The 12,153-nt window shown below is 43.9% G+C and overlaps 1 protein-coding gene across 2 annotated transcripts in view; it reads right to left on the bottom strand.

The window, feature by feature from the left end:
* Positions 1 to 12,153, bottom strand: part of LOC8031162 (protein zer-1 homolog) — a 78,442-nt gene that overhangs the window by 16,914 nt on the left and 49,375 nt on the right. For both annotated transcript variants that reach the window (XM_040213222.1, XM_029995241.3), the window contains exons 11-14: positions 10,910 to 11,000; positions 8,657 to 8,727; positions 5,468 to 5,515; positions 3,312 to 3,379 (exon numbers count right to left, since the gene is read on the bottom strand). In XM_040213222.1, coding sequence (XP_040069156.1) covers positions 3,312 to 3,379; positions 5,468 to 5,515; positions 8,657 to 8,727; positions 10,910 to 11,000 — 278 coding nt within the window. The remainder of the gene's footprint in view (positions 1 to 3,311; positions 3,380 to 5,467; positions 5,516 to 8,656; positions 8,728 to 10,909; positions 11,001 to 12,153) is intronic.

Here is a 12,153-nt window from a genome sequence, read left to right as displayed (position 1 = left end):
ACAATTTCACAAATGTGAACTAAGCACTAGGTGATGATTATCAAAGCAAAAACGGAGCCGCGTTTCTGCGGTGCCTTGCTGCAGACTACGTCGAAACACTCTCGCATTTCGACGCCGATAAATGGAGGCAAACCTCAATCTTTTACTTGGCCCTCGGTTGTAGCAGAATAAGCTTACCTTGCTTCTCTCTTTCTAGTCAAACGCGGTTCTTTCTTTTCCGGTGTCTCATTGGCAAAACAAACAGACTGAGCCTGTGTTGATAGCTGCTTCTGTTCAGTACTGTCCTCTTCAGCATACTTCTTTCTCAAACACTTCCATCAAGCATACAACTTCTATCATGGACACCTTTCAAAAGTGTGCCCCCTGTGTGAAGCTGTAGAATCGCTGCTCAATGGCGGACATGAGCTCGAGGACATGGGCGTACCAACCAGGGGGGGGCAAGGGGGGCGCTTGCCCCCTCCAGTTCTCAGAGTGGGGGGGCAAAACACGTCTTTTTCCCCCCTGAAACAGTCACGACTGGGCAAGGCAAACACTGGCTGGCGGCGCCCAAGGAATACCAAAAGCATGCCCCCCACCCCTCCTGGCCCTGAGGGGGCGGGGGTCTGGTTTACCCCCCCCTACTCAAAAACAGGTACGCCACTGCTCGAGGACCTTGCACTCAATTGCCCTTCGGCTGCACGAGCCCTCGCACAGCCGGAGCAGAAGCCGCGACGACTCGCTCGCGCTACTTGCACGTCCTGCAGTGTCGGTTTGTTAAAGAAATCTTATCGTATTTAATAAACGCTGCCTCACACGCTTCACAACTGGCACGGTGGTCGAGCATCGGGCTCGCAGTCTTGGGGTCTTGGGTTCGGTTCTCAGGAACCTTCATAGTTTTGTTATTTCTTCTTAACTTCTTTTCGTCTGCTTTCATCTGCACTCAGCTGCCATTCATCCTCTATGCTATACACCGCATTGTAGCTCTTCTTTCATCTCAGGATGTATCTGCAGTATGGCAAACACGTTCTTGAAAGCCACGTGGCTCAAAACACGTGCCACCAATATCTGTGCAAAGCCAATGAAACTGCACTAAAAGCCGAAACGTTGAATGCCCCTCATGTGGGTGAAACAGATGAGGCGCAGAGATATTCTGTGGTATGCGGTTGCACGCGTGGGCTCTGATAAGAGCACCGCACTTCAAGGGGTTGAGTTCTCAACCATTAGCTTCAACTGGATGGCACAGCAGGGCACGAGGGCCAACCAATTATGTAAAGGGCAAAGTCAACTTCATTCGTCCGGCCACAAAACCATTCTTTATTGCATGCCGGGCATGTGCAGTGATCGTTGAAATTCATATTTTCAGAAATGTTGCCATCTTCTGTATGTGACAGCTTTGAAGGCCCAGAAATTGCAATGCAATAAAGAATGCACAGTTATTACAATAGCTTTATAGAAGTTTGAGGATGTTGCATACCATGAACGTAACATCCAGGAAAATGAAACAACCAAAAAATTAATGACCTTGTACTGCATCCTTCATAATAATGATTCCTCGAGGTAGTGAATTCCTTTGATAGATCCATTGTGATAACGATTTTTCATGATAATTGCCTGAATAACCTGAAGAACACACATCCTTCTGAGAGCCAGAACGTTGAGCTTTATGACAAAAACCAGAAAACCTGAAAATGCCACAGCTGTAAAGCAGGTTTCAGAGGGGTATTGAGGAACTGTACATGCATTCAAACGTCGACATTCCACTTCGCATGTCCGTCTGCCCACGTGCAGCAAATTGCAGCACCAAACAACTCTTCTCCTGCATGCAGGCCAATTGCAAGTAATTTTTTACCTGCATCAACTCAACTCCTTTGCACTGCATACCACTGAGTCCAAACGTCTACACCGGTTGCCAGACGATAACATAATAAACTCGTCTGCTGCCAAAAAGCGAGTCCACAATCGTGACCTAGGAGCTTCTGTAGCCGAGCCTTTTTCTTGTGACTCCCAAAATGCTTGGAAACCACTTCTTATCAAAAAAAAAATCACAACTTCTCCACATGGTGAATGGTGTTGATTGGGACGAAGCTCTGGTGGTGCTGATGATACTGATTTTATTGTTCATAGGTAGTGCTGATGGTGCTGATTTTTTCTTTCTTGCTCATAGAGTTCCGGGTTGCGTTTCGACTTCATTATTACTGCTTTAAGGTCGGCGAAATGCAGAGCCAGTGGTTCTTCTAGCGGATCAGCTTGATCCGCTAGAAGCCGTGAGAATGCATCTCCACTGCTTAAGTCAATGGTCCATGTCAGAAAGAGAATGTGTGATATGGAATGCGGTTATATACGCATGTGAGCACTTGACCGCAGCGCCCTCTCGTCTATAAACGTTCAGCCAATGCATGCAAAGATTGACGCGATTATATACGCATTTAACCGCAGCGCCCTCTCCTGTATAGACGTTGAGCGGCTACATGCAACGTTTCATCCATGACAGACAGATGGGATGGCAGTCGATGTGAGCACGGATGTTGGACGGATGGACAAGGCTACACCCTAGGAAGCTTTGCCCCTATAGTAGTAACCCCAGCTCTTGAGTTACTACCACATCTCACAGCCCCTGCTTGTCTCGCAGCCGTGGCCGAGTGGTTAAGGCGATGGACTAGAAATCCACTGGGGTCTCCCCGCACAGGTTCAAATCCTGTCGACTGCGCAAACATTTTTTCTTTTTTTAAGAAAACAGATGGGATGGCAATGTGAGCATGGATGCCAGACAAGGCTAGACCCTAAGGAGTTTTGCCCCTAAAACCTTTTAGGTAAACCCCCTCAAACTCCCGTGGAAAGACGAGTGCAGTAATATGTATGCACGAATGCTTCATGTGGCTGGGTCAAAGTGGAGCAAATGACGTCACTTTGGAAGGCTGCCTATGGGTGCAGAATTCTAAAATGTTATCTAGCTCTAGGCAAATCCTAAAGCTGGGGAGCTGAGGATCTGCTGTGCCAAAGGACATCCCCAAGCTCCTAAGTGCGATTGAAGCCAAAATGGTTCCCAGATTCTAAGGCAAAAATTTTGGACGGTTTTTATGTGCCAAATACAATTGAAGGGCACTTGACACGCCCCAGCGGCAGACTGAGGATTAATTTTGACCTCTCAGGGATCTTTTAACTCGCAATCAAAATCTCAATTACTCGGCAACCTCCTCTGCAATAAGCCTCCGTAAGACAGCGGGCACCTTGGCCAAGATTCGAACACGGCAACTGGGGATCCGTAAGCCAGCACTTTGCCTCGGGACCACCGAGGCGTCTCCAGATTCCAAGCTGATGCAAGTGGGACTCACCTGAACACCTGTAGGTAGTCGTCCTTCATCAGCCGTGGTCGCAGCTCCTTCACCTCAGCCACATTGCCCTGGATACAGTGCACGACACTTATATCGTCGGTGACTATCAAATTTAAGGATTCTCACAGAATTTAGCACCTGTTCCCAGGATTAGACACTGCATCACTTGCACCGACTCCAAGCACAAAACACAACCGTAAATGTGCTGGCATGTGGAAGGGATGAAATAGTTTGATGCAACACCTGAATGCATGGTGAACTTAAAAATAAAACATGAAATACGCTTCTTACTTTACACTTATCAATGCTTCCTCCTCCACTCCCTACGCTACCCTCCTAGTTGGGAAGAAAATGCTAAGGGCGTTTCCTCATTAGACAAAGTTCTGACGATGCTTACAAGGATGTCAGATAACCGTGTCAGTAACCTTCATTACCTTTGAGCCTCACCAACTTCTTTAAGAAAGACATGTTGGTACACAAGATTGCCCACGAAGAAAAACATTATACCGGCTTCATCATGCTGACAAAGACCAGGGAGCACACAATGTGTCCCGCACAAACCATACTGCGTGTAGTTTTTGCTATATTTTTAATTTTGTTTATTCTATATATCTATTTTTATTTTAATATTGTTACTATATTTTATTTTTAATTATTTCTAATTATTCACTACTTTTTGTAGTATTTTTAAAAAATATTTTCATCCAGAACCTGCTGCTCTTACCGGCACATTTGCATTAAAATAAAATCATTTACCCTTTCAGACCAGCACTGCTAGTAGCTCAGCGACTATAGTATCCAGTCACCACTGCAGCGACCCAGATTTAAGCCCCACCGATGCTCAAACTTTATATATGAGCCTTATATGCCATCTTAATGTCTGTAATGCTTCCAGGGTGACATTCGTTCGTGAAGCTCACTGTGACCATCTTTCATGACGCTCGTTAGACGCTCATTCATGACAATATTCTCTTAGAAAACGATTCATAGGACACATTCCGTATTAAGGGGGGACACTACGGACCCAGATAAAAAATTCTGCGAAAAACATTGATTTTGAAAAATTACATATCTACATCCATTAACATCTAGAGAGTATTCCCAGAAATTTTCACTAGTTTACACTGCATAGTTAATCTTTTTATAAATTATTTTCTGTCCATCGAAGCTAAAGAAAAGGTAGGGTTTGGAGCACTTTAAGTGCATTTTTCTCCGTTCCATTTTTTTGGTATAAATTCCATTTTAGTCAATCTATCGTTTGATAATGGCAATACAGGGAAGGCACACTATTCACTTTTCCTGACTGAAATTTAATAAGGAATGCACCTATCGAATTTTTTTGTCACTTTATGTATGTCTTTTATAAAAAGTATTGACATTTTGTTGAAGACACAGAAAACCAAAAAGTTGACCAATTTTGCAGAAGAAAAAATTGATAAAAATAAACAACTTTTTACAAAAATACTTTCCATAGCCACACCGCCTAGGCAATCCACTCGATATCTAGCGAATAAAAATCTTGAATATTGTGATAGTTTTCCGACAATAGGTTAACTGAACAATGTAGGCGTGTTGCTGATAAAAGCTGCCCCAATTTTCTTCCCACTTAACCGACAGACCTGAAATTTTGTTATGCACCCTTTAGCATGGCCACCAGCCTACCCTGTAGATTTCACTAATTTTAAGCCAAGGGTTCAAAAGTTGACCCTCCCACAGGGTGTGTCCCCTTAAAAAAGAAATTTAGTTTTGTCCGTGAACAAACTGCAACGTTTATCGCTGTTTAGCAAACGATTGAGTCAGTATGTCAACCTCCAAACTGCTCATAATGCGGATAAGTGACATACTTAGAAAATCTAGGTACTCAAGAAATAGTTGAGAACATGTGAACATGTGAACACAAGAAATAGTTGAGAACATAACTGAGAACATGTGAACTCTGAAGTCGAGTTAACAAAGAATCTGCTCTACCTATGTTATGTTAGCACCAGTGCTAACATAGCATATCAGCATACAATGCGAGACATGTAAAAGAAAAAGTACTTGGCAGGGCACTTTTCAAAGTGTTAGAGACGTTAAGAAAATAACATTATGGCAAGGTTGCCCTATAAGGCAGTAGAAGTAGCAATTGTTTGCCGTCCCAATTGGGCAAGACTTACAAGAAGGCCCATCATGTTGCGAAGGAGCTCTGGCTTATCAGTGAAGGCCTGCAAAGAACAAACGGGAGACATTATCAGGCTGGAAGCTGTGCTTGCATACAGAACAGAGTTATACGTGACTCCCTGGGTGAAACCCTAGGCATACTTTTTTGGCAATGTTTATACATAATATGTGTCTTATATAATTGATATGGCATTCAATTTAATGAAGCTGTGGAATGATTTTAAAGTTGAAAGAATTTGCATCTTGTACTTTTGACATTGTTTATCTTGTCACAAAGGAAAAAAAAAATTAGGCGTTTACAATTCTCTGTTATGCCGAACTCAGCTCTTGAGGAGGAGGAGGGGAGGAGGAGGGAGGAAAGGTATGCCCCTCCTCAATTTCCCCGCTAAATTTAGCAGAGAAATATTCCCGCTAAATTTAGCGGAGAAACTGAATTGGTGTTGAGGTCACGTGACGTCAATTTCTCCGCTAAATTTAACAGGTAAATGTTTCCACTAGATTTTACGGGACATGACATTCATTCACGTGATGTCATACGTGACATCATGTGTGACGTCACGAGGGTAAAATTTTCCCGCTAAATTTGGTGGAAAATATTTCCGCTAAATTTAGCGAGAAAATTTTCCCACTAAATTTAGTAGAAAAATTTCTCCGATAAATTTAGCGCAAACATTTTCCCGCGTTGAGTGGCGTTACGTGTGACATCATTATGGAAAACATTCCATTATGTAACGCACAGTTACGGCGACGGCGCTCAAGCCGGAAGTGGGCGACTAAGAGCTGCGCTCTAAAACATCTCCTTGTTTCGAAATGCTGCAGTTCCGCCACGTAATCGCGAGGCAAAACATTTCCCGATCTGCAGTCGCAAGCGGCGGCCATGAGAACCACGCGGCGCGACGTCAAAGGGGCACTTATAAAAAAAAAACAGCAAGTTGTGTAACTACCTGCTCAATAAAAGGTAATTTTTCTATAAATCTTGTAGTTACAACATATATATAAATGTGCCAAAAACCTGGTATTCGACAAAATTTTTATTATACATAGTTTCAATGGCGCCATAATCCGAGGTCAACAAAACCGTCAGTTCTATCTGCAACCGTGAGAAGCCGCCGGAAGCCGGACGGCTGTAAAGCTGGATGGCGCAAGCACGTAGTCACATGGTTGCGATCGGGTGAGTTCTCACTGCTCACTGATGACGTCGGAGAGAGCTTCACCGAAACCTCATGCATCCCCTCTCACATCACAGTGCACGTGACTCGGAAGATGGTGAGGGCGTTGAGAGACGCCAAAAACCTCAACCTTTCTCACTTTTTAAAATAAAAACTAGGGCATGCAGGCAAAAGCGGTTTTTTGTTCTTTACTTCAGAAGGGTCGAGACACCAACTTTCCCAATTATTTAAGCAAAGCACCGAAATTGTTGTGCAGCTCCTTTAAGTTTCTCGCAATTTTTTAACCAGAATTTTAATATTTTGCTATTTATCTTTACAAATTTTACATACCATCACAAGTTCACCACTGCCAATTTATATTTTCTAAACATCATCAAATAAAAAAACTTTTGAGCCTTTCCACTCTGGTAAAGAAGGAAGAGCAGCGGAGCTGTTGCTTCTGTTCTCAGCAGTGGCTTTTCAGGCGAGCGATCTGCTCTTCTTTCGCAAAGAAATTTGAAGCGCTCGACGCAGTGGAACTTTAGGCGATAGCGGCCTCCTGGCGGTTGTGGAACCATTCACACTGCTGCGCACTTCACCACTTGTTCTGTTCTTCTTCCTCCAAAGAAATGCTGGTGCCATCTATGAGCGACGGCCGCAACAAGTTGTCTGGTTGCCGAGGCTGGAAAGGTTGCTGCCATCTATGGAGCAACGGCGGCAAGCAGACAACCAGCAAAAACAACACTCTGGACAGCTACTGCCATCTATGAGCAATGGTGGCAACCAGAGTGTTGTGTCGACCACGAGTGTCGACATTTGTTTAGTACCGGTACACGATTGTGGGGAAACAAGCCCTTAACAGCTCCGCTGTAAAAAATTCCCACATACTAATAAAAACAAAAAAAGGGGCCGAAATCGCTGCTGCCACCACGCTGATTCACAAAGAAATGCGTGAGCATTTCGCGCAGCGGTTATACTATATAACAAAGCTTGGTGAACGCAGCCCCTCGGCACTTTTCCGCAGGGTGAACATTCCCCAATCCCCTCTTCTCCCGGGTGCAGGCAGATCAGGTCACTTAGCATGTGCACGAAGGACGTGCATGTGATATGAGGAAAACGACAGAGCCATTTCATTGTTGAGCATACATGTCGTGCATAGAGAGGCAACAATGCCGTGCGCTTATGGCCCGGTGACATGGTAAGACGACTGCACGTGAAGAACGGCGTGGCAGGCAAAAGAACAAAACCGCAGCTTGTGTGTGTCCGCAGGTCTCTAAAGCCGGCGGCAGGAGCTTCCAAGTGTGTCTAAGGCGCACACTTGCACCTCTCGGACGACCTCAATGACGACTTCTAGGACGACCTTGAGGATGACACCTAGGATCATCTCTCGGACGACCTCAAGGACGACTTCTAAGACAACCTCAAAGACGATACCTAGAGATGATAACAAGGGATCAGGACCTCACTATCTAATAATGCGAAGGAAGACTGACTCACGGTGGTTGCCCCCTCTTTTTATTTTTATTTGCCACGACCAATTGGGAGTTTTCCGTCAACATCCACGGACACATTTTTTCCCAGATCCTAGCGCGTAACAATTACACTGTAAAAAAAGCGAGAACCCACTACAAACTCGCATGTCACCGGAACGAAATGCGTAGATCGAGGACACAGCAGATTCATGTGTCATGAAGCAATAACCACGAGGGAACTACCAGGAATTCGCTTATCACATGTACCCGTACCGGATATAGCACCGTTGAGGGTATTCCTATCGGACATTGCGTGATCCATATCTGGCGGGAATGCCGATGTTGCCAATGTTTCGTAATTTTTATGTTATGAATATTCAGCCCAAAAAAGGGGATGGGCGATCTCTCGGATGGCGATCTCAAGGAGCAGGCATTTGTGCGGGATTTTACGATATATGTTTTCCTCGTATGGGTAATAGAAAAGGCTAGTGAAAAAATGAGAGGATAGTGCCATGCAAACAAACAGCAACCAGAAGCCAAGGTTCCTGGCTGCATAGCTACTTACCTGGAGACACTGGAGAAACAGCGCCATGCCTCCACCATCCAGAAACCTCTGGCAGTTGATGGGCGTTTCGTCTACGAAGAGATCAAGCACTCTGAGTGATGGTGGCCATGTCTTGCACTTGAATTAACACCAGGTGAATCGACCAGGTTTACTAGCCTCATATGAAGACTCGGGAAACATGCATGCCGTCTTCCATCTACCGAACACTTATCGTTCTCAACAACAAAGCATCTTCGGTACACTTTTAAGGGGACCTATTGAAAGGGTGCAACAGAATATGGTTCACTCTCCCATAAAAGCAAGCCATATGCTTTTTCCTAAGGGGTACATGTAGAGTCAACTAAGGTACCTGGGTCCTGGGAAACAGCACCCTGTATGATCGCCATTTCGGTTTATAAAATGAGCAATTTCTCCTCGACCTCTCCGTTCTTAGTGAACCAACCTAAATTCGCTCGTGACGGGTAGCTTTATAGAGAAGTTTCTTGTATACCGCGATTTTGTTCTCCACACACTGGCGAAACAAGCGTACGTCTTCGTACTGCCACCACATGCGTCGTCAATAATTGGAGGCATCGAAAATTAATTTTCTTGCCTTTCAATACGCAAGAATAATGATATCTTTGGAAGAGATCCGAGGAGAAGGGCATGATTGATAAGTTGATTGCATACACAGTGCCAAAGACGCTTACCTATATTGGCAAGGAACGCCTTCAGCACGACGATGCTATGTGGCAATGTTGGCACAATTGGCCTAAAACGACCCTATCGAAGCTTCGAAAATATGAAGGGGCCAAAATGGCGACTGCCATAGCAACGGCCACCGATCAACCAATCACCTTGTGAGGTTTTGGTCGTCCATATGTTAGTATCTGTTCGTGTCCGGCTAGCAGGTAGGGAAGGCAAAGGTGCTACTTTCCCAGGTTCCAGCGACTTTAGAGTCACCCATTGCAGTCTATCTAGCTGCAAGCGATGACGACCTCTGGGCTCATAAACACGAGCCACCTGAGGTTATGACTGTTACAAACGTCCCCTTCACTACTGCACGTTTTGAGATCAGGGACTCAAACCTAAAAGAAATTGTGGCTCAGTTACGAATCTAGTGACTGTGAAGCTATGAAATGTGCCAATACTTTTGGGGGTTCAGGTTAATGTAACCTTAGTTCTCGGTTTGGCATTACACTGAAACCAGTTTATTTCAGTTCACAGCTAAGCATTAAAAATGGCTGCTTGAAAGCTACTTCTGTAACAAACAAACTTTTGTTTTAAACAAATAAATATTGCAACTTTCCTGAGCTTCTTCAACCTGTTTTATTCAAAAGCTAAACAGGTTTCACGGAGTAGTAGGTCTAACATGTGCACCATATGAAACAGGAAGCCAGACACTCCACTCACTCCATGTACTGCAGGATGAGTGGGATAAATACACTTTAAATGACCACAGAAATACTATTTTTTAGTGTAGGACACTACTTTGTAAAAACATGGCAACGTAGTTAATTTGTTTTGCAAAGCTATCAGTGTAACCTGCCTCTTCTTGAAAAATTCATGAAATGGTGCATTTCAATTGACAAACAAATGTCAGCCTTTTCACTGAACTGCTTGCCAACCAAAAGTGTAGCCTGTTGCAGGGTAAGTATAGCAGGACAAGCCGCTGCCATAAAGCCGCCCAATCTTTACACCTCATCAGAGGAAACACTGGAGAGGAGGCAAGGGGAGAAGAGGAAACCAGCAGTCATGGTGAGCAAAGACCTTTGTGGAAGGGACTTTTTTCCCCCTCATTTGCTACAATTGCAGTCTCTGCCTTTTGGATATACTTCTACAAGAAGCGGGTATACCACTGGCCTAAGGTTTGAAAGTCTATAATTCCCTCACAGCAAGTAACTAAAAAAAACTGCCGTTGAAGATGATGCAATAGGATTTTTTAATTAATATTTATCTGCATGCTGATAGAAATGCTATGATGATATTGGTTATCAGTTAATTATTTACAGTTTCCATTCAGTTATTATCAGATCCAAATAAAGTTTTATTACTGTTACCTTACCAAAAATCCTTTCCCTCTTACAGCTGTCAGTTTAGTTTTTGTTTCTGGTTCGAGTGGTTGGTTGAGACATTATTCCTACCTCGTCCTTCATCAGTCTTCACAGATTAAAATGACTGGCTGCAACATCTGACCATCCTCACAAAAAGCACACATAAAGGAACCAAAAGAGGCATCCTGCTGTCATGTACACCTTCCGAGTGTTCCCTTACCTGTGACATTCCACATGGTGCTCCAAGCGGCCTCCATCACTTCGTCTGAGGAGCCCCGGAAGAGCCTTGTCTCAATCAGCTGCAGCATGATCTGTGGTAGAACAGATGTCTCAGGGACACCAGACAGGGTGCTCCCAAACAGCCAGCATTGAAGCTGCTGGGTATCCATATCCCGCAACATCTACTGTGCTTGTAAGGCGCAGTTGCACAACCCTGAATTTGTTCACTGTTTTTATGTTACACGAGCCCTATCCAGTTGAGCTAGGTATAACAAAGTCAACAGGAATCCAAAATATATTTGTTAGTAATGGGGACAACAAATGCATTTCACAATTCAATTTATATATTACTATAATTTTTCAGTACAATAGTTGGCCTATAGATTTTCAGCTACCAGTCAAACCCAATTTGATACTGGACATGCTATGGCAAACTTTAGACGCCACAAGAAAATCACTAAGAATTTACCAGTGTGTCGAACCGAAAAAAATACGGGTTCGGTTACGGTTCAGGTTCAGGTAAATTTATTTTGTTCCGGTTCAGTTCCGGTTCGATTAATTCGATCCGCGAACCGGTTCGCGAACAGGTTCGGGGCGCTGAACCGGTTCGCGAACCGGTTCGGAAATTATAAACGACAAATTGCAACATCAAAATAAATTACAAATAAAACATCTGAAATCAGCACATACGAAACGGGATACATCGTAGTGTAAGGCTCAGGGATTTCTACCAGGAATGGTTTCTTTATGTGCACTCAAAGGTTACCTCACCGACGTTTACGCATTCGGACTTCATCTAATTGGGTCCGACGCAGTAGCTGTAAAATCCGCGACCTCCTTACAAACCCACTTACAAGTAGAACTCGCTAACTACCCCGCCACCTCGGCGTGTAAGCAATTGAAGGAACAGTGGGGAGAAAATACAGCTTTCTTTATTTGAACTAGCCTTCGATAACTCAAATTAGACCCTTAAAGAAGTTTTCATTAAACAAGATACGGAATATGAAAACCACTTCACCGAACGCAACGTCAGAAGGACGTAATAGGATAAATATTAAAATAGAAGAGTTCGCTGTCTCACAAATATGTTAGCTTCTAAGTGCCTATACGAAACCGGATGCATTATTATAAAACTCCACAGCCTTTTCTTTTCTCATTCCGATGGAAGCAAGCTTCAAGAACTCGCGCGTTCTAGAAACATGTTATGAAATGAGCACATAGCAGCATTTAGGATTTACGATATTG

The sequence above is a fragment of the Ixodes scapularis genome, unplaced genomic scaffold (genome assembly GCF_016920785.2).
Source record: "Ixodes scapularis isolate PalLabHiFi unplaced genomic scaffold, ASM1692078v2 PGA_scaffold3__209_contigs__length_174095766, whole genome shotgun sequence".
Taxonomy (NCBI): domain Eukaryota; kingdom Metazoa; phylum Arthropoda; class Arachnida; order Ixodida; family Ixodidae; genus Ixodes; species Ixodes scapularis.
The sequence above is the reverse complement of the archived record's forward strand: the minus strand, read 5'-3'. Positions and strand labels throughout refer to the sequence as shown.